General features: G+C 42.2%; 1 protein-coding gene across 1 annotated transcript; it reads left to right on the top strand.

The window, feature by feature from the left end:
* Positions 1–21604: 21604 nt before the first annotated feature.
* On the top strand, positions 21605–22633 carry LOC144681113 (trace amine-associated receptor 1-like). The gene has a single exon (XM_078542844.1). The coding sequence runs from the start codon at positions 21605–21607 to the stop codon at positions 22631–22633; it is 1029 nt and encodes a 342-aa protein (XP_078398970.1).
* Positions 22634–23272: the final 639 nt, after the last annotated feature.

A 23272-nucleotide genomic window follows, 5' to 3' on the forward strand; every position in this document is an offset into this window, starting at 1 on the left:
AGTTTCACAGTTCACTAACAGCACATCCATTTACTAAACAATAAACTAACTTTAACAGGTTTTATGTTTATTAACGAAAACAGACTTCTATGTTAGCTTTTTTTAAGGTGAGCTCACCTTCACTAGTTGCTCCCCTTTTCTTGATTACACATGGCCCCTTGATTTCTTCTCATAATTTAACTTTTCCCTTTGTATTTTGTGCCCACCATACTTAATGGGCCACAATTCACTGTTACAAGGCATATAATAGCATATGTCATCAGTTTGACCTGTCATTGCATGCTTAGGCTTTTACATTTTCTGTGTGGCAAGATGCTGAAAGTATGAGCTGATAACATTGCAGTAAAAGAAACTGGCTACTTGGGACCTGAGTGAACAGGGAAAGAAATCAGAGTGGAAGATTGAGAAGTTAGCCACACAAGGATCGAGATGCAAGTTAGAATGGGTGATTTCAATGTCAAATTGGGTAGAGAAAGAGAAATAAGGAGAGTGAAAGAAAAATTAGAGAGACAAAAGAAACAGAAAAAAAAAAGTATATATATAAAGTGTTCCAGTTTTAAAATCTTCAACAATTAAAACCTGAGAGAATATGACTCCACACCTGCAAGTTAACTTTCAGCATCGGAGAGGTTGTTTTGCAGTAATTAACAGTTATCACATTGTTAAAAGGGTATATAGGCTTAACTGAACATGACTTAACTTCCTGTGGTGAGTTTAGTTCATATCTGTCACGTAATTACAGTAACTTCATTCCATTCAATGCATTTCAACAGTGAAGCAGACAACGAATTCATGGAGCCAATGCCGCAGCAGTGCAACTCCGCCAGCATTTGAGTTTTTATGCACACCTGTCTTTCACCTGAAGTTGTTCTACCATTTCTACCTATATAACAGTGATTGCCATCGGCCTCACCTTTAGTTTGACTGCACAACCTGAATTTATCGAACACTTTCCTCAATCTCCTGCATTTGAACTTGTTTTTTTCATGTTTCTTTTGTTTATTTTCTTGGGACCCTGCTTTGAAAAGTACTGTTCTAGCATTGTTTATTGCCTGACTTTTCTTTGTCTATTCTTGGAATTTTCTCCTCTTTCTCGACATCTGTTACTTTGAATCTTACTTTTACTCCAGTACAGCCACAACACTGGCATCCACCCAGCAATGTGGAAAATTTCCCAGGTATGTCCTGTACACAAAAAGCAGAATGAATCCAACCCGGCCAATTATCAACCCATCAGTCTACACTTGATCATCAGTAAAGTAATGGAAGGGTCATCAACAGTGCTATCAAGCAGCACTTGCTTAGCAATAACCTGCTCATTGATGCCCAGTTCGATTTCCTCCAGGACCACTCAGCTCCTGACTTCATTACAGCCTTGGTTCAAACATAGACAAAAGAGCTGAACTACCGAGGTGAGGTGAGAGTGACTGCCCTTGACATCAAGGCAGCGTTTGACTGAGTGTGGCATCAAGAATCCCTCCTGGAGTCAATGGGAATCAGGTGGAAAATTCTCCGCATACCTAGCACAAAGGTAGATGATTGTGGTTGTTGGAGGTCAGCCATCTCAGCTCCAGACATCACTGCAGGAGTTCCTCAGGGTAGTGTCCTAGGCCCAACCATCTTCAGCTGCTTCATAAATGATCTTCCTTCCATCATAAGGTCAGAAGTGGGGATGTTCACTGATGATTGCACAATGTTCAGCACCATTCATGACTCCTCAGATACTGAAGCAGTCCATGTCCAAATGCAGCAAGACCTGGACAATATCCAGGCTTGGGCTGATAAGCGGCAAGGAACTTTCACATCACACAAGTGTCAGGCAATGACCATCTCCAACAAGAGAGAATCCTACCATCGCCCCATGATGTTCACTGGCATTACCATCACTGAACCCCCCACTATCAACATCTTGGGGGCCACCATTGACCAGAAACTGAACTGGACTAGTCATATAAATACTGTGGCTACAAGAGCAGTTAAGAGGCTAGGAATCCTGCGATGAGTAACTCACCTCCTGACTCCGCAAAGCCTGTCCACCATCTACAAGACACAAGACAGGAGTGTGATGCAATACTCCCCACTTGCCTGGATGAGTGCAGCTCCCACAATGCTCAAGAAGCTGGACACCGTCCAGGGCAAAGCAGCCCACTTGATTGGCACCGCAACCACAAACCTTCACTCCCTCAACCACCGACGCATGGTAGTAGCAGTGTGTACCATCTACGAGACGCACTACAGAAACTCACCAAGGCTCCTTAGACAGCACCTTCCAAACTAATGACCACTACAAGAGCTGCAGATAGATGGGAACACCACCACCTCAAAGTTCCCCTCCAAGTCACTCACCATCCTGACTTGCAAATATATCGCTGTTCCTTCACTGTCGCTGGGTCAAAATCCTGGAATTCCCTTCCTAACAGCACTGTGGATGTTCCTACACCAGATGGACTTGAGTGGGTCAAGAAGGCAGCTCACCACCACCTTCTCAAGGGTAACTAGGGATGGTCAATAAATGCTGGCACAGCCAGCGAAGCCCACATCCCGAGAATGAATTTAAAAATGACCCTCTCGCTGCCTTATCAAAGATATCCATGGAAACATGGGTCAGTAAGATGCACACAGTCAGTGCAAGGAGTCTTCGGCCTGAGTGAGACAGTATTCAAGTGAGTGTATTTGGGAATCTGGTTCAAAGTGGGAATTTGGAGCATAGGGGGAAAGGGGTGCTTTAGGTAAGGTTTACTGCAGGAAGTAAAGTGTGCTGAGCGTGGAGTTTGGTGGAGGATGGGGAGGAGGTGATTTTTTTTCCTTCCACTCTTTTTCAGCCTCTACTCTTTGATTTCCACTTTGGTGCAGCAGAAGGAGCAGGTAAACCAGTAACTGGGATTATCAGTTTTATCAGTATTGTAAATACTGTATTGTTTTATCAGTATTGTAAAGTTTACTGGCAGTGCCAAAACCTATTGGGAGGTGTAGGTTTTATTAATTATAATTAATTAATGAGTAATTATTAATAAGCACACATTGGAGATGGCAGGGCAGGTGATGTGCTGTGATTGCAGGATATGGCAGCTTCGGGACACCAGTGTGAACCAGGGCAAACACATCTGCAGTAAGTGTTTGCGGCTGCAGGAACTTCGGCTCTGATTTATTGAGCTGGAGACTGAGCTGCAGAGACTGTGGCATATCAGGGACAGGGAAAGTTACCTAGGCACTTTATTCCAGGAGGCGGTCACATCCCTTAGGATAGAGTCTTCTGATTTGGCCAGTGGTCAAGGGTCTGGGGGTGTGACTGCAAGTAAGGCAGATAAGGGACCAAGCGGGGGCCTGGGCCCTTGCAATTGTCCAACAGGTTTGAGGTTTTTTTAGCTTGGTTGGATGAGAGTGGGGGCTGCAGGGTGGATGAGCTAACTGAACATATCACCGCGGTAGAGGAAACCATTCAAGCGGAGGGAGTTACAAGGAATGTAGTGGTAGTAGGGGACAGTATAGTCAGAAGGATTGACACTTGTCTGCAGCCAAGGGCGAGAGTCCAAATGGCTGTGTTGCCTGCCTGGTGCCGGGGTTCGGGACATCTGCTCAGGGCTGGAGAGGAATTTGTAGTGGGAGGGGGAGGACCCAGTCATCGTGGTCCATGTTTGCACCAACGGCATTGGCACGACAAAGAAGGAGGTTCTGCATAATCAGAATGAGAAGCTTGGCACCAAATTAAGAAGCAGAACCTCAAAGGTCATAATCTCTGGATTATTACCTGAGCCACGTGCAGATTGGTACAGGACAAATCAGATTAGGGAGATGAATGTGTGGCTCAAAGCCTGGTCTGGGAGAAATGGGCTCCTGTTTGTTGGGCACTGGCACCAGTACTGGAGAAAGTGGATCTGTACCATTGGGACGGTCTATACCTGAAACATGCTGGGACCTGTGTTCTTGCGAGCTGCATAACTAGGGAAGCGGAGAGGGTTTTAAGGCAAGGGGACAAGCATTATGACACAGCCGATGGTAAATGCTGAGCTGTTCAAATCCCAGAAAGAAACTTGAGACAACTGTCATAACCAATTTTTGCAATTTGTATGTTTCGAGATGCAGGCTTTGAATTCAGTTATAATAAGAGTCTCAAGAGGTTTTTATAAAACAAAATTAAACATTTATTAATTTAAAAATTGTAAGCACATACATATGCCTAAAATTACCACGATAATAACTTCTAAAAAATCCCCTAACTAACGGAAGTGTAACTGAGAGTAATGTAAAGGCAACAGTAAAATACACAGATTTAAACAGACCCCTGGCAAAGCATACTGTGGACAGTCAAATTCAAAATGAGTTTCTTTCAGCTCTGGGCCCTTACAGACAACAGCTTGAGGCTTGCAGGCCGGAGGCTTTAGATCTTAGAATCCCTCCTTTTTGCCAACAGCCTTCTCTCCCTTTATACCTATTTTCGTCTTTGAATGCAAATTCTTATTATATGACTAGGTTTTTTTGAATTGTACCTCTGCTAACAATAAAACCCTCTCATATTACCAATTTTATTATTAAGCTTTGGAAAAAGTAAACACATTGTTTGGCTTATTCTGGCTAGGTGTAATATTTTACCCATTCTTTTGAATGGTTTATTTAAAAATGCAAATTTATGCTTTGTCAACTATGTTTCTAAATGCATGATTATCTGATTAACATTTCAAACCTACTTCTATACATCAAAGCCTCTAGACCAGCTGGCTTTAATCCAATTAAGACACACCTAAGGCAGGATTTTTCAGTTGGTGTGCTGGGGCGGGCCCGATATGCCGACACATAAAATGACACGCGATGACGTCGGGCATGCGACCCGATGTCATCGCGATGTTTTGTTCGGCGGGCACGTGCTGGAGTCGGCTGCGCGCCCGCCGATATATAAATGGCCTATTAAGGCCATTAAGGAACTGATTAAGGTCATAGTTAACGTTGCCCGTCCAGCCTTACGGATGGCGGGCGGGTGAAAAGGCCAAGCGGCCTTCGCGTTTTTTAGGAAACCTCATCCACAAGCAGGATGAGGTTTCCTAAAGTTTTTATTAATTAAATTTTAAAAATTTCCTAAATTTAAAAACAGGACCCATCTCATGTGACACAGTCACATGAGGGGACATGTTTAAATAAATTTTTAAGCCATTTATTCATTAATTACAATAGCGATTCAATCTTGCTGAGGCAGCTCCGTGCCTCAGGGAGATTGAAGCGCTCTTTCACGCGCATGCACGTGAAAGAGCGCTCGCCCTGACTCTCTCTCCTCCCCCCCGCCTGCACAGATAGCGTTGAGTGCTATGGCTCGCGTCTTACACTGGGCGAGCCTTAATTGGCCTACTCGTGTAAAATAGCGGTGCGGAGCCGAACGTGGGCGACAATTGGCTCTGCGACTGCCCCCGCCCACCGCCTGAAAAATTCAGGCCATAGACACAGACACCACTAAACCCTATTTCAAAATAATTTCCAATAACATTATGGGCATTATTATATCTTCTTGACACAAGGCAAAAGAAAAAGGTATTATTACAGGAGATGAAAAATAGATTGTGACAGGAAGGGATAGAGAGCATAAATCTGACAGTAAATCAACAGATGAGACTAGAGGTTATAAAAAGAATAAAAGGATAAAACTAAATTTCTGTATCTGAATGCACGAAGCATTCGAATCCAAACAGATGAACTGAGAGTGCACATAGAAATAAGTAAGTATAATTTGATAGCCATGACAGAGACATGGCTGCAGGAGAACATGGATTGGGACCTGAATATTAAAGGGTACAGGACATTTAGGAAGGGCAGGAAGCAAGGAAAATGTGAAGGGGTGGACCTGTTAACGATGGTATTAGCACAATAGAGAGGGATGACCTAAGTTCAAGAAACCAGGATGTGGAAACGGCTTGAGTAGAGATGAGAAATGGTAAAGGCAAGAAGTCACTTGTGGGAGTTGTGCACAGGCACCTTAACAGTAACCACATGGTAGGTTGAAGCATAAAGGAAGAAATAATGGGAGCTTGTCAAAAAGGCATAGAGATAATCACAGGAAATTTTAGTCTACATATAGACATGACACAGCTCAGTGATAGCCTCCTTGTAGAGGCGCAGTCTGTATTGGCACATCTGCTCTGATACATGAAGGTATCTGTGTCTCAGATGAGCACAGCTCCAACAACACTCAAGAAGCTCAACACCATCCAGGACAAAGCAGCCCACTTGCTTGGCACCTCATCCACAAACATTCACTCCCTCCACCACTGACGCACAGTAGCACTGTTGTGTACCATCTACAAGGTGTACTGCAGGAATTCACCTTCCAAACCCACGACCGCTACCATCTAGAAGGACAAGGGCAGAAGATAGATGGGAACACCACCACCTGGAAGTTCCCTCCAAGCCACCCGCCATCCTGACTTGGAAACATATCGCTGTTCCTTCACTGTCACTGGGTTAAAATCCTGGAATTCCCTCCCTAACAGCACTATCGGTGCACCTACACCACATGGACTGCAGCAGTTCACCACCACCTTCTCAAGGATAACTAGGGATGGTCGATGGATGCCCTTGCGAATGGAAAGTTGTTGCAAGTGGTGTTCCACAGGACTCGGTGTTGGGACCCTTGTTGTTTGTGTTATATATTAACGATTTGGACGTGAACGTGGGGGGCATGATTGGGAAATTTGCAGATGATACAAAGATTGGCCGAGTAGTGGATAGTGTAGAGGATGGCTATAATCTCCAAAACGATATAGACGGGTTGGTGGAGTGGGCGGTAAAGTGGCAGATGGATTTTAACATAGAGAAGTGTGAGGTCATACATTTAGGGAGGTCAAACAGTTAAAGGGATTACAAAATAAATGGGAATATACTAAGAGGGGTAGATGAAGTGAGAGATCTTGGCGTACAAGTACACAGGTCCCTGAAGGCAGCAGTTCAAGTAGACAAGGTTGTAAAGAAGGCATATGGAATGCTCTCCTTCACTGGCAGAGGTATAGAATATAAAAGTAAAGATATAATGTTGGAATTGTATAAAACACTGGTGAGGCCACAACTGGAGTATTGTGTGCAGTTCTGGTCACCACATTACAGGAAGGATGTAATAGCCCTGGAGAGAGTGCAGAGGAGGTTTACAAGAATGTTGCCAGGGTTAGAAAAAGTGGACAGGATAAAATTGTTTCCCTTGATGAAGAATTCTAGAACTAGGGGACATAGATTCAAGGTAAGTGGCAGAAGGTGTAGGGGGGACATGAGGAAGAACTTTTTTACGCAGAGGGTAGTGGGTGTCTGGAATTCACTACCCAAGTTGGTGGTAGAGGCAGAAACTTTAAACTCTTTTAAAAAATACCTGGATCTGCACCTAAAGTGCTGTAAGCTGCAGGGCTATGGGCCAGGTGCAGGAAGGTGGGATTAGAAAGGGCACCTGGGTGTCCTCGGGCTGGCATGAACAAGCAGGGCCGAATGGCCTCCTTCTGTGCTGTAACTTTTCTATGGTTCTATGGCAATAAATGCTGGCTCAGCCAGTGAAGCCCATATCCCATGAATGAAAATGAAAAAGTGAATGGATGAACGAATGAATGGGTAGGGTGATAGGGTGGGTAGATGGGTGAGGTAGGTGGGTAGGTGGATGAGTGGAGTAAGAGGGTGAAATGGGTAAATGGGTAAGTGGCGAGTGGGTAGGTAAGTAATGTGACAGGTGAGTGAGCTGACAAGTGAATTAGACGGGTTATGTGGCATGTGGATGAAGTGGCAGGTGGGTGAAGTGGCGGGTGGCTGGATTAGGTAGCAATTGCATGAGGTGGTAGGTATGTGCGGTGGTAAATGGTTGAGATTGCAGGTGGGTAGGATGGCAAGTAGGTGTGTGTAATGATAATTGGGTCTGAGGGGTAGTCGGGTGGTTTGATCTGGTCTACATGTGACTCCAGACACACAGCAATGTAGTTGACTCTTAACTGGCCTCTGAAATGGCCTAGCAAGCCATTCAATTGTATTACATCACGAGGAGGCCCAAAAGGAAAGAAACTGGGAGGAGGATCACCCGGCATCGAACTAGACACCAGAAACAGCAACACCTAACCCTGTCGACCCTGCAAAGTCCCCCTTGCTAACATTTGGATAGTGCCAAAATTGGGAGAGCTGTCTCACAGACTAGTCAAGCAACAGCCTGACATAGTCATCCTCACAGAATCATACCTTATAGATGATGACCAGACACCACCATCACCACCCCTGGTGGGTGAAGTAAATGGGTAGGTGGATGAGATGAGTAAGGGGATAACATGGGTAAGTTGGTCATGGGTAGGTAAGTGATGTGGCACAAAAACAAAAATAGCTGGAAAAACTCAGCAAGTCTGACAGCATCTGCGGAGAGGAATACAGTTAACGTTTCGAGTCCTTATGACTCTTCATCAGAACTAAAGAAAAATAGAAATGAGGTGAAATATAAGCTGTTTGAGGGGGGGTGGGACAGGTAGAGCTGGATAGAGGGCCAGTGACAGGTGGAGGCAAAGAAGAGATTGCCAAAGATGTCATCGACAAAAGGACAAAGGGGCGTAGACGGTGGTGATATTAGCTAAGGAATGTGCTAATGGTGACATTAAGGGTAGAAAGCAGGACGAGCAAGTGACAGATAGCCCTAGTGGGGGTGGGGTAGGGAGAAGGGATCGAAATGGGCTAAAAGGTGGAGATAAAACAATGGATGGAAATAAATTTAAAAATAATAGAAATAGGTGGGAAAAGAAAAATATATTTTTAAAATGATAAATTATTAGAAAAAAGGGGGATCGGAAAGGGGGTGGGGATGGAGGAGAGAGTTCAAGTGATGTGGCAGATGGGTTGGCTGGCAGGTGAGTGAGGTGTTGGTTGGGTGAGATGGTAGGTGGCTTAGGTGGTATGTGAGTGAGGTGGTAGGTGGGTGAGGTAACAGGGGCGTGCAGCGGTAGTTGGATAAGGTGACAGGCAAGTAGGGTGGCAGGTGGGTATGTCCTACCCTACCTGCAGGACAGACCCAGCAGAGATAGTGGCACAGTGGTATGCACATGGGAGGGAGTTGCCCTTGGAGTTCTCAACATTAACTCCGGATCCCATTAAGCCTTATGGCAGCAGGTTAAACATGGGCAAAGAAACCTCCTGCTGGTTATCACCTACTGTCCACCCCTCAGCTGATTGAATCAGCAATCCTCCATATTGAACACAATATTGGAAGAAGAACTGAGGGTGGCAAGGGTACAGAATGTACTCTGGGTGGTAACTTCAATGTCCATCACCAAGGGTGGCTTGGAAGCACCACTACTGACTGAGCTGGCCGAGTCCTAAAGGACATAGCTGCTAGACTGGGTCTGCGTCAGGTGGTGAGGGAACCAACAAGAGAGAAAAACCTACTTGACCTCGTCCTCACCAATTAACCTGTCACAGGTGCATCTGTCCATGACAGTGTTGGTAGGTGTGACCATCGCACAATCACTCTGGAGATGAAGTCCTGCCTTCACACTGAAGATACCCTCCATCGTGTTTTGTGGCACTACCTCCGTGCTAAGTGAAATAGATTTTGAACAGATCTAGCAACTCAAGACTGGACATCCATAAGGTTCTATGGACCATTAGCAGCAGCAGGTGAACCATCCTCTTACTCACCTCATCCACCCATCCATTTACTTTACTCACCAGGGAAGGTGATGGTGTCTGGGACATTGTCTGGGACATTGCCTGTAAGGTATGATTCCGTGAGGATGACTATGTCAGGCTATTGCTTGCCTAGTCTGTGAGTTAGAATCTGTAACTCATGACCTGGCATATCCTCCACTCTACCATTACCATCAAGCTGGGGTATCAATCCTGGTTCAATGAAGAGTGCAGGAGTGCATGCCAGGAACAGCACCAGGCACACCTAAAAATGAGGTGTCAACCTGGTGAAGCTATAACACAGGACTACTTGCGTGCCAAACAGCAGAAGTAGCATGTGATAGACAGAGCTAAGTGATCTCACAAACAACAGATCAGATCTAAGCTCTGCAGTCCTGCCACATCCAGCTGTGAATGGTGGTGGACTATTAAACAACTAATTGGGGGAGGAGGCTCCACAAATATCCCCTTCCTCAATGATGAGGGAGCCCAGCACATCAGTGCAAAAGATAAGGCTGAAGCATTCTCAACAATATTCAGCCAGAAGTGCCTAGTGGATGACCCATCTTGACCTCCTCCAGAGGTTCCCAGCATCACAGATGCCAGTCTTCAACCAGTTTGATTCACTTCACTTCACGTGATACCAAGAAATGGCTGAAGGCACGAGATATTGCAATGGCTATGGGCCCTGACACATTCTGGCATTAGTACTGAAATCTTGTGCTCCAGAACTAGCCCTGCCTCTAACCAAGCTATTCCAGTACAGCTACAACAGTGGCATCTGCTCAGCAATATGGAAAATTGGCCAGGTATGTCCTGTCCACAAAAAGCAGGACAAATCCAACCTGGCCAATTACCGGCCCACCAGTCTACTCTTGAACATCAGTAAAGTGATGGAAAGTGTTTTTGATATTACTTTTAAGCAGTTCTTACTCCACAATAACCAGCTCGCTGACACTCAGCTTAGGTTCTGCCTTTGCCACTCAGCTCCGAACATCATTGCAACCTTGACATCAAGGCAGCATTTGACCGAGTGCGGCTGTTATGGCACAGATGATGGCAAATGCTGAGCTGCTTATATTCCAAAGGGAAGCTTGAAACACTGCCACAACTGTTTTGCAATTTGTATAAATTTCGAGATGCATGTCTTGAATTAAGTAGTAATAAGACCACTGAGTCTTATAGGTTTCTTAGAAAACTAAAATAAACCTTTACTAATAGAAGAAATGATTTTCAATACATACATAGATCGACAAATGACTACTGTGATAACTTCTAAACCCCCTGGTTGATCTAACTCCCAGTTACACTTTCGTTTAGGCAACAGTAAGACACATAGGGCAGAATTTTGCCCTTGGCGGATGGGCTCGGTGTGGGTGGTAGGGAAGCCAACCGTCACCCGCGATTGGCACTGCAATGTGATTTCACACTGGTGGGCCAATTAAGGCCCGCCCAGCATGAAACGCGAACGGCAGCATTGAGTGCTGTCTGTGCAGGGGAGGTGAGTGGACCGAGTGAGAACTTTGCGCATGCACATGAGTGAGCGCTGCATAATCTCCCTGAGGCACGGAGATGAAGACATATGAAAAAAAGTAGAAAAAATAGAAATGTAATGAAACATGTCACCTCATGTGACTCTGTTACATGAGCAGGGACATGTTATTAATGAAACATTAAAATTTTTATTTTTATTTGCTTTTGGAAACCCCATCCCGCCCGTGAATAAGGTTTCCAAAAAAATGCATAGGCCGCTTGGTCTTTTCGCCTGCCCGCCAACCGTTAATGGATTACTTAATGGCCTTAACAGGCCTTTTAATTGTCGGCGGGTACACTGCCGGCTCCAGCGCATGCCCGCCGACCGAACATTGTGTGATTGCGGGTTGACGTCGGCACGCCTGGCCGATGTCAATTTGCGTCATTTCACACTCGAGCAGGTCAAGCGCGCGCCCACCTGCTGAGTGAAAATTTTTGCCCATAGATTTTAAAAGACCCAGGTGATGCCCCTGAACGATCCAATCCAAAGTGAGTTTCCTTAACTTCAATTCTTCGTGGACAGCAGCTTGAAGCATAGATGCTGGAGGCTTTTTCACACTTGTTTTAGATCTTAGAATGCCTGCCCTTACACATAACCTTCACTGCTTTCTACATATTTTCCCCTTTGAATGCAAATTCCCATTGTTTCACTATGGCCAGCCTTGTCAGGCGAGCTCGGCGGGGGCGAGTGGAAGCGGTCGGGAAGCCAACCGCCACCGGCAATCAGGACTGGACCGCGATTTCATGCTGGCAGGCCAATTAAGGCCCGCCCAGCGTGAAATGCGCATGGCAGTGCTGAGTGCTGCCTGTGTGGGGGGGTGGGAGGGGGCAAGAGTGCAAGTTTGCGCACGGGTGCGGGTGCATGCTGGAAAAGCTCCCTGAGGCACAGAGCTGCCTCAGGGAGATGAAGAGTTTTGAACATTTAAATAAAGATTTTAAAAATGTTATAAAGCATGTTCCCACATGAGCAGGGACATGTTATTAATGAAATGTTAAAATTTTTATTTGCTGTTGGAAACCTCATCCTGCCCGTGGATGAGGTTTCTTAAAATATGCAAAGCCTGCTTGGCCTATTCGCCTGCCCACCCACCGTAAGGTTGGACAGGAAGCGAAAAACCTCTTCCAATTATAACTTTAATGGCCTTAATAGGCCTTTTAATTGTCGGCGGGCGTGCTGCCAACTCCCGCGTGAACCCACCGACCGAAATATTGCATGAGTGCGCGATGTTGCCGGGACATTCGGCCAACATCATCGTGCTTCATTTCACACTTGGTCAGGTCGGGCGCACGCCTGCCCGACGAGTGTTATGTTCTGGCCTATATCTTTGGACTTTACCCCTCTAATTTTAAGAACCATCAAAGTACCAATTTTACCAGTAATCTTCAGGAAAAATAAACATTTTCTTAATTTTTCCTGGCTAGGTGAAACATTTCACCCCTCCTTTGAAATCAATCTAGTCTGATTTATTTAAAAATGCAAACGTTCCCTTTACCTGCATAACATTTGAAACCTAGCTTATCTTCTGTTACATCAAAGCCTTCAGACCAGCTGCCTTTCAATTAAGATGCACGCGCAAACTCACACACACACACACCCCATTATTACCCCACTTTACAATAAATTCCAATAACATTGTGAAATTTATTATATCTTCCTGACAGCGGCATCAAGGAGCCCTAACAAAACTGAAGTCTATAGGAATCAGGAGCAAACTCTCCACTGTTTGGAGTTATACCCAGTATAAAGGAAGATGGCTGTGGTTATTGGAGGTCAATCATCCCAGTCCCAGGAAATCACTGCAGGAGTTCCTCAGAGTAGTGTCCGAGGCAAAACCATCTTTAGCTGTTTCAATGGCCTTCCTTCCATCATAAGGTCAGAATTGGGGATGTTCGCTGATGACTTCACACTGTTCAGCACCATTCGTGACTCCTCAGATACTGAAGCAGTCCATGTCCATATGCAGCAAGACCTGGACAATATCCAGGCTTGAGCTGACAAGTTGCAAGTAACACTCATGCCACACAAATGCCAGGCAATGACCATCTCCAAAAAGAGAGAATGTAGCTTTCTCCCCTTGATATTCAAAGGCATTACCATTGCTGAATCCCCCACTATCAACACTGTAGTTGTTAACATTGACCAGAAACTGAACTGGACCAGCCATATAAGTACTGTGGCTACAAGAGCAGGTCAGAGGCTGGGAATTCTGCAAAGCTTAACTCATCTCCTGACTCCCCAAACCTGTCCACAATCTAAAAGACACAACTCAGGAGTGTAATGGAATACTCTGGACGCCATCCAGGACAAATCAGCTCACTTGATAGGTACCCCATCCACCACCTTAAACATTCACTCCCTCCCTCACTGACGCATAGTGGCATCAGTGTGTACCATTTACAGAATGCACTGCAGAAACTCACCAAGTCCCCATTCGACAGCGCCTTCCAAACCTGAGACCTCTACCACCAACAAGGACAAGGGCATGGGAACACCACCGCCTGCAAATTCCCTTCCAAGCCACAAACAAACATGCAAAATAGGAGCAGAAGTAGGCCATTTTGCCTCTCAAACCTATTCCGCCGTTCATTAAGCTGATATGTTTGTTTTGAATTCCACATTCCAATCTACCCACGATAACCTTTGATTCCCTTGTCTAACAAGAATGTATCTACCTCTGCCTTAAAAATATTCAGTGACCTCGCCTCCACCACCTTATGAGGCAGAGAGTTCCAAAGTCGCACAACGCTCTGAGAGAAAAAAAATCTCCTTATCTTTGTCCTAAAACCTCTAATTTTAAAACAGTGCCCCCTTGTTCTGGACTCACCCACAAGAGGAAACATCCTTTCCATGTCTACCTTGTCAAGACCATTCAGGATCTTGTATGCTTCAATCAAGTCACCCCTCACTCTTCTAAACTCCAGTGGAAACAAGCCCAGCTTGTCTAACCTTTCCTCATAAGACAACCCATTCATTCTAGGTATCACCATCCTGACTTAGAACTCTATCACCATTCTTTCACTGTTGCTGGTTCAAAATCCTGGAACACCCTTCCTAATAGTACTGTGGGTGTTCCTACAACACATGGACTGCAGCGGTTCAAGAAGGTAGCACACTACCACTTTCTTAAGAGCAATTAGGGTTGGGCAATAAATGTTGGCTTAACCAGCAATGCCCACATCCCATGAATGCATAAAACAAATTTTTGGAATTGGAAAACCTGTTTAAAATATTGAAGGTGGAAACATCTAATGTGTGAGCTAATGGTTTACGCCTCAGAGTTGTACAAATATTTAACTCTTCTGGGTGAGAGAGTGGTAATAATAGACCTATGAACCCTATTGCCTAAGTAGGTGGAAGAAAAGTGATACATTTTATTACCCTTTATCTGCACTATATAATTGTCATTTATACAACATGTTCATATTAATGACATTACACTTTGTTTGTTTTTATTTTAAAGCTCAAAATTTAATAAAAAATTTTTTATAAGCAAGTAAAATAAATTACATTCTGGGATTGTGAAATCTAGTTTTGGATAAGCACATATGTTAAAAAGAAGTAAAAACTGGCATTTACTTCTGGGCAAAGCAAATATTGTCAGAACCTTCGTTCCCTTAACAACCCATTCATTGATATTGTTTGCCATTAGCCTTATGTTTAATTGACATTTTGAATGTAAAGGGCATTGATAAAAAGCCATTTGTACAGGGCATTTTGTAGTATAAGCAATAATGACTAACTACCTGCTGTAAGTAAATATTTGTGAAGGGCTAACATGGTGTCGTTCATAAATAGAAGAGAATGTCCTCTAACAACCAGTCCTGGGTGTTGAGCCTGTTGTTTGTCAGTTGAGTGAAGGACCTTAATTGCTTGATTTGCATTGAGTCCCAATCTTACAATGACTGTGACTAGAATCTGATTTACAGAACAGATTTGTTTGAGGATAGATCCACACCATATTGTATGAACAATTAATGATTTTGGAGAGGTTGGCACTGATGATGACAGAGGATGGTGAGGCAAGAAATATGTGTGGTAAGTGTTCAGTTTTGTTTCAGACCAATGAAGTTTACTAAGCTTTATGTTATGCATACTTACATTTTATTGAAAATATACATGAAATAAACTGAGGAATTATTACATTAATAATTGAAGATTTCATAACCTTCCTTTTCTGATAGGTATACACATCATCTGTACTGTAAATATTGTTGATGCTACACAGTATAGTTTTAAAGAATATCAAGCAGAAAGTATTTGTTTCTTATAAATGGTAATCGTGAATCTCAGTTATATTTCCATTTTTAGTTATTCATTCCTTGTAAATTGAAATCATAATGTGCAAAATTAGTAATTAATTAGTTGATGCATTTGTATACATTTACTTTCCTATTTTAGCAAAAGTATTAACACTTAATGTTATCACGTTTATTCATGCATTGACATCGTCATCGCCTAAGTGCCATATTGCTGAGTGATGTAGACGGCAATGGTTTTCTAAACTTTCAGATCATAGCAATAGTGAATGGCCTCATTGTTGGAGTTCTCATCAAGCCAGTCTTTAATGTTGCCTAAGCTGCTTCCTTCGCTGTTGCCCTCTTGCCCTCCTTCCGTTAATCCTTCTGGTGGTGATTAGGCATCCCAACCTTCCTGCACAGATAAATGTTCGAAGAACTCCTTTTGTCTTCTTTTGGTATTGTTCAAGAGTTCTCTTGTCCCTCTAACCTCATTCAGTACTCCTTTGTCAGTTCTTTCCTCCACCCAACTTACCCTTAGAACCCTTCTGAAGCACCTCATTTCAGACCTTCGATTTTTTTTTCTTCATGTTTCCCAATGCTCCAGGGTTCACATCCAGAATTCTTTACTGACAAGACAGAACATTTTTGTACATGGATTCTTGTTTCAAAACTCAAATTGACGTTTCTTAGAAGGTTGCTTAATTTTGTAAAAACATTTTTGGTTTGTCTAATCCTTTTTCAGATTTCAGCACTGCTTTTGACATCTGATGTTAGTGTCATTCACTTTGCATATTGCAATTTCATTCTAATGAGATGCTTTACATCAGATAGCTCTAACAGTTGGTGCTGTGTATGGATAGTTTGTGTGTATGCCTGTACACATGTATGGTGTACATGTGTGTAGTGTGTGTTTCTTTAAAAAATTCATACTTGAGGTGTGGGCATCACTGGCTAGGCCAGCATTTATTGCCAACCCCATTTAAAAGTCAACCACACTGGTTGACTTTTAAATGGTTCTGGAGTCACATGTCCTTCCCTAAAGGATATTAGTGAACCAAGTGGGTTTTTACAGCAATGGTTTCATGGTCATCGTTAGACTTTTAATTCCATGGAATTTGAACCCAGGTCCCCAAAGATTACTAGTCTAGTGACAATACCACTACACCACCACCTCCCATATGTGCATCTGCATGTGTGCGGTGTATATGTATGAACTCTCCCACAGCTATTCAGAAATGACAACTCCGATTTTATCCACCTCATATTCCAATGTTCCCCCTCCCCCAACAAACCACCCCAACCCCACTGCACCCAGCAAGAATTGAGTACCCAGGGGTTGACAGGAGTGTCCAAATTGAAGTAGCATCTTAGATACCGGATTGATGCTGCACACACATTTAAACAGATATATTTCTGGTAGTATGTGAGGACTTCACCTTCCTGACATTTCAGGTATCCATGTCATTTTAATCAGTCAGTCATCATTAAACAGGTCACTCAGAAACATCACAAAATTTCCCCTTGGAATTGACTCTGGCAATTCCCACCGCTGTTTATTGCTGTTCTTCCATTCAGGTCTATGCAGACCCAGGATCTCAACTTCAGACTTCAACATGACCTTACCCTGCAAGGCTATCCATTTCGGCTGGTCCCAGTTCATCAAAATCTTCTTGCCATAACATGCTTTGCTACAGTGTGCAATGCGTTTCTAGTCATTGCTTTAGTGTTGACCATTCTGTTCCCCATTCACAGTTCAGCTCTGTGTACAAAACAGGAGAGTTAACTGAATACTAATTTCATCATTCCCTTCATCACATCTTGTGGTCAGTCTCTCTTCAATTTGAGCTATTTCTGCAACTCACCGAAAACAGTAAAATGCATTTTGGCGTTGTGCTGCTTTTTTTCTTATCTGGTTAATGAGCTGGCCTACATATCCATTTCACATAATACTCTGTGTGGTTACATTTTAAGCTCTATAAAACATATTGTACATAAGTTACCGTTACTGAACCCTACTCCTAGATTGGTCTGTTCTGTGTTGAGTGATTCAGTTAGGTCTGTAGTAGGAGCATTACAATTCCAGTACTAAAGAAGTGCAATACGGCTGCTATGATTCCAGTGTGAATACAGTGAGAAAATTAAATGATTACCTACCAACATTTTGTTGTGTTGTAGGTTTGACAACTCTAAAACATTCTATAGATTAGATCTAAACCTTATCACTGCACCTTGCTATATAACATTTTAACTGTTGTTAAGCTATTTAAAAAGTGACAAAATTGTTCGTGATGCAAAAATAAATTAAGAAATGTTATAAGTTTATGCAAGCTAAACAACCAATTTGAGTTTTTAAGAAAAATCAACATGTTAAAAATACTAGTTCTTTTTTTCAACCATGTAAGATATTTATTTCAAAAATACAAATTATTCCCTTTTTGTCATTTGCTGCGATTTTATTTCAGACATTGAGATAACCTTGTGACATAATGGATGTTATGTATATCCAATCTGGTGTTACTGATTTCTACACAACATGAATAGCTCAATATCAGGTTTGATCACGATCTTGAATAGAAACAATATAATTAGATGCTTTAGGTAAATGTTCGGTTAACATCAGTCTTTTGAACTCAAAATGTGCCACCTTCATACTAACTGTATTCTATGCAACATTCAACAGAAAATAATGTGGGTTGGTTTTATTTTGGGGTTTCACAAATAACTTAACAATGAAAGTGGAGAATTAAATGCAAGGTGTTCAAATGTCCTTGAAAATAAAAAGGGACTGTTCAACTTGAGAAGTAGAAGAAGAGTCATACGGACTCAAAACGTTAACTCTGTTTCTCTCTCCACAGTTGCTGTCAGGCCTACTGAGTTTTTCCAACATTTTCTGTTTTAATTTCAGATTTCCAGCATCTACAGTATTTTGCTTTTATCCTAAAATGTTTGCTGGCTAAGAAAATCAATAGTTGTAATATCTGTTACAACTTAAATATTGCGATGCATTAACTATCATTGTATGAAGTAATTCTCATTATAAAAAAATAACATATGGACAAGTATCCATTTATTTTGTTTATTTAAATAATATATAATTTATTATTGGTGATAAATACTGATATATTGAATTAAACTTTAACACAACATATTCCACAGATTATCATTATCAGATACTGGGATGAATGAGAATTGAACTATTGTGGATTGTACTTCAAACAAAAGAGGATTCCCATATGTATGTTTATAAACTAAAGGTAAGTTAATTCACCTATATTATATGTATGTATCTTGCTATATCTATACTTTATATACGATTATAAAATACATTAGGATGTTAAAACACAATTTTTCTTCTTGGATAATTAAATCTACTTTCCCTTTTGTCGGATGCAAGCGTTGCTTCCGAGGTCAGCATTTGCTTCCCATCCCTAATTGCCCTCAAACTGAGTGCCTTACTTGGCCATTTCAGAGGGCAGCTAAGAGTCAACCACATTGCTATGGGCCTGGAGTCACATGTAGGCCAGCCCTAATAAAGATGGTAGGTTTCCTTCCCAAAAGGATCAGATGGGTTTTTACAACAATTGGCATAGCACCATTACTGAAAGTAGCTTTATATTTCAGATTTATTATTTGAACTTAAACCCCACCAGCTGCTGTAGTGCTATATGAACCCGTGTCCCCACAGCATTAGCTCGACGCTCTGTATTGCTAGTACAATGATATTACCACTATGCCACTGTCTCCCCTCAAGCATAAGGCAAACATTTTCTTCACAGCAACTTAAATTTATTACAGAGTTCGTCATCTTTGCGACTGACATTAGCCAATTTGAGAACATCAGAACATAAGTATAGTTGCGGTTGTTGGAAGCTAATTTTCTCAGTCCCAGGGCATTGCTGAAGTAATTCCTTGGGGTAGTGTCCTAGGCTCAACAATCTTTAGCTGCTTCATCAGTGATCTTCCCTCCATCATAAGGTCAACGGTGAGGATGCTTACTAATGATTGCAGTTTTCAGACCCAATCATAACCCCTCATATGTTGAAGCAGTCTGTACCCACATACAGCAAGACTTAGACAACATTCAGATTTGTGTGGATAAATGACATGTAACTTTCATGCCAAACAAGGGCCAGGCAATGGCCATCTCCAATAAGAGAGAAACTAACCATCTCCCCTTGACATTCAACAACGCTACCATGACTGAAATCGCCACCAGCAACATCCTAGGGGATACCATTGACCTGGAACTTAATTGGACCAGCCATGTAAATACTGTGATACATGATCAATTAGGGATGGCTGAGAATTCTGCAGTGAGTAACTCACCTCCTGACACCCCCAAGCCAGTCTACAATCTGCAAGGCACAAATCAGTATTGCGATGAGAATAATTTCCCCTTGCTTGGGTGAGTGAAGTTGCAACAGCACTCAAGAAGCTCAGCATCATCCTGGGCAAAGCAGCCCATTTAATTGGCACCCTAACCACCACCCTAAATATTCACTTCTTCCACCAGCGATGCACAGTGGCAGCACTGTGTACCATTTACAAAGTGCACTGGAGCACCTTGTCAAGGCTCCTTAAATAGCACCTTCCAAGCTCATGCCTCCACCACCTAGAAGAACAAAGACAACAGAAGCATGGGAAGGCCACCACCTGCAAGTTCCTCTTCAAGTCATACACATCCTGACTTAGAACTATGCCATCATTCCTCGCCTGTCGCTTGTTAAAAATCTTGGAACTCCCTCACTAAAAATATTGTGCATGTATCTACACCAGATGGACTGTAGCAGTTCAAGAAGGTGGCTCGCCACCACTTTCTCAAGGGCTATTAGTGATGGGCAATAAATGTTGGCCTTGAAAGTAATGCTCATATCCCAAGAGCAAATAAAAAGGGGCTTCATTCAAATGATCAAGCTTCACATCAGCTTCACTTTCCTGCCCTCATATCCTCATATCCCTTGATTCCATTAATGCCCAAAAATCTTGAATATACCAATGACTGAGCATCAACAACCCTCAGAGAATTCCAAAGAGTCAGAACCCTCTGAATGAAGAAATTTCTCTGCATCTCAATCCTAACTGGCCAATTACCAAAAAAAAAAATATACATTTAGTTATGCTGTTTCTGAAAAGAGAGGCATTTGTCTTGCATTCATCAGGGCAGATGCAAGAATGACAAATTTAAAAACTATGTTCTACCACAGAATATACGAATTACAGTGTCAGTGAGATACCAGGTACATAGGTCGTCCACTGCAGCGATTAGCTAATTGAATAAAACAGCATGTTCCTTTAGTTGTTCATAATAGGTAGAATACAGACTGTACTCAACCAGCCTGTGCTTGCAAAGCCCAAAATAAAATGTTTATTGTTGGATGTAATTCCATAATTAGGCAACAATTGCTGAACAATCCTGAGTGCATTAATAGCTACGCTAACAACCAATTTAAGATAATCAGTCAAGCTCATAATGTGGCTTATTTACCCTTGCTAGACATACATTCACACGCAGGGACCTGTTCACTGCAAGCAAAAGGAATATGTTCGAGCCTTGTGCCTTTTTGAATTACCCAGGAGCTTGGGGAGCCTATAGTTCTCTTTTGCTTTCTCCATGGCAGCACCTCGGCCTATCAGAGTCGACCTGCCGACCAATCAGCACCCTATGGTGTAAACTGTTGTGATCGTTTGAAATTTGGCATTCTTGCATTTGTCCTGGTGAGTGCAAGACGATAAGCTTCAGCAACATGTCTCTCTTTTCAGCATTACTCATATACTTTCTTCTGTACTCATATGCTTTTGTACAAAGATGTTTTAGATCAAACCTGATTTACTATAGTGTAAAAATTAGTAATAATTCTAGTAGATTGGACATACATTAACCATAATGTTATGAGATTGTTTTGATGTTTGAAATAAAATCAAATATATTTTGGAAAAAGTAACATGCATTTCTAAAAGGACTAATATTTCTTGTATGTCATATTTTACTTTATTTTCATAGATGGTTCAATTTATATAAACATTTGACATTTTGAATATTTTAGCTTGTTAAAGTAAATACTGGAATTGAAAAAAGCATTATTTATTTATTTATTTCTGTTTTGCACCTCTTCTAGTGTATGTTGATGGGCTGAAGAGGAGGAGCTGCTAAGTATAGAATTTAATAAAGGCTTTGGACTAGATTCAGGAATCAAGTAATGATCTTTTAAAAGGAAGGACAATGGACACAAATCTCTCAGAGACAACAGACGCTGCTCAATGCAGTTATGATTTTGTGAATGGATCTTGCCCTAAAGCAGCCCGATCAAATGGCCATCGTTTTATAATGTATATATTTATGCTGCTAATAATTCTCTGTACTCTTATTGGGAACATGTTACTCATCGTTTCTATTTTGTATTTCAAACATCTTCACACACCTACCAATTATCTTATTCTTTCTTTGGCTACTTCTGATTTTCTGTTGGGCTGTTTGGTTATGCCTTACAGTATGGTAAGATCTGTGGAAACGTGTTGGTATTTAGGGCACTTGTTTTGCAAGATTCACTCCAGCTGGGATATTATGTTCAGCACAGTTTCAATATTACATCTGTGTTTCATCTCTGTTGACCGTTACTATGCAGTGTGTGACCCACTGAGATACAAAATAAGAATGACTTTCTTCTCAGTGAAGATGATGATCATCATCAGTTGGGCCGTTTCAGCTGTTTTTGCTTTTACCTTAATCTTTTTACAATTAAATATAAAGGGAATTGAAGACTTTTACTACAATCATATTGCTTGCTATGGAAGCTGCATACTTGTATTTGGTGACATATCAGGGGTCGTTGCATCAATGATTACCTTTTACATTCCGGGAGTCACCATGTTGTGTATTTATTGTAAGATTTATTTTGTGGCTATGAAACAGGTCAGAAGCATAAACAGAATAACAATTCAAATGCAAAGCATTGAAGATAACAGCAGTAGATTTTCGCGAAGCAATGAAAGAAAAGCTGTCAAAACTCTCGGGCTGGTGCTGGGTGTGTTCCTGATTTGTTGGTCTCCATTTTTCAGTTACAACACAACATATAGTTATGTCAATTATACAGCCTCTCCTGTTTTGTTCGATGCTCTTGTTTGGTTTGGTTACTTGAATTCTACATTCAATCCCATAATCTACGGCTTCTTCTTTTCCTGGTTTAGAAAAGCTGCAGCAATCATTTGGACATGCAAAACAATGCCTGTTTCTTCTCAAATGGAATTATAATTAAACTACACATAAATAGTAAACAGTGTTTAAAAATGGATAGTAAACAAGTTATTTGTCATTTTGACTAATTTGCACTTAATGTTTTATAGTTTTTTATACATGTGTAATTGTTGTGAATATAAATTTAGGGGGGTTAATTTGGAGACCTGCCCATTCTTAGACTATTCAGAGGCCCGTGCCACACTTCCATACTGCTGGCTAGTTGCACACAATGAACAGATTTCCCACTGCAACTACAGGCTTTGTTTTTATTTATTCATTTGTGGGATGTGGGCATCACTGGCTGGGTCAGCATTTATTGCCCATCCTTAATTGCCCTTGAGAAGGTGGTGGTGAGTTGCCTTCTTGAATCGCTGCAGTTCATGTGGTGTAGGTACACTCACAGTGCTGTTAGGGAGGGACTTCCAGGATTTTGACCCAGTGACAATGAAGGAATGGCGATATATTTCCAAGTTTGGATGATGTGTGGCTTGGAGGGGAACTTCCAGGTGGTGGTGTTCCCATGCATTGGCTGCCCTTGTCCTTCTTGGTGGTAGAGGGTATGGGTTTGGAAGGTGCAGTCAAAGGATTCTTGGTGAGTTGCTGCAGCGCATCATGTAGATAGTGCGTGCTTCTGCCATTGTGCATCGGTGGTGG

The sequence above is a fragment of the Cetorhinus maximus genome, chromosome 5, assembly GCF_964194155.1.
Source record: "Cetorhinus maximus chromosome 5, sCetMax3.hap1.1, whole genome shotgun sequence".
NCBI classification, from domain to species: Eukaryota; Metazoa; Chordata; class Chondrichthyes; order Lamniformes; family Cetorhinidae; genus Cetorhinus; species Cetorhinus maximus.

Excerpts from the sequence above, each read along its gene's own strand:
- LOC144681113 (XM_078542844.1), top strand. The coding sequence starts at position 21,605 with ATGGACACAAATCTCTCAGAGACAACAGACGCTGCTCAATGCAGTTAT.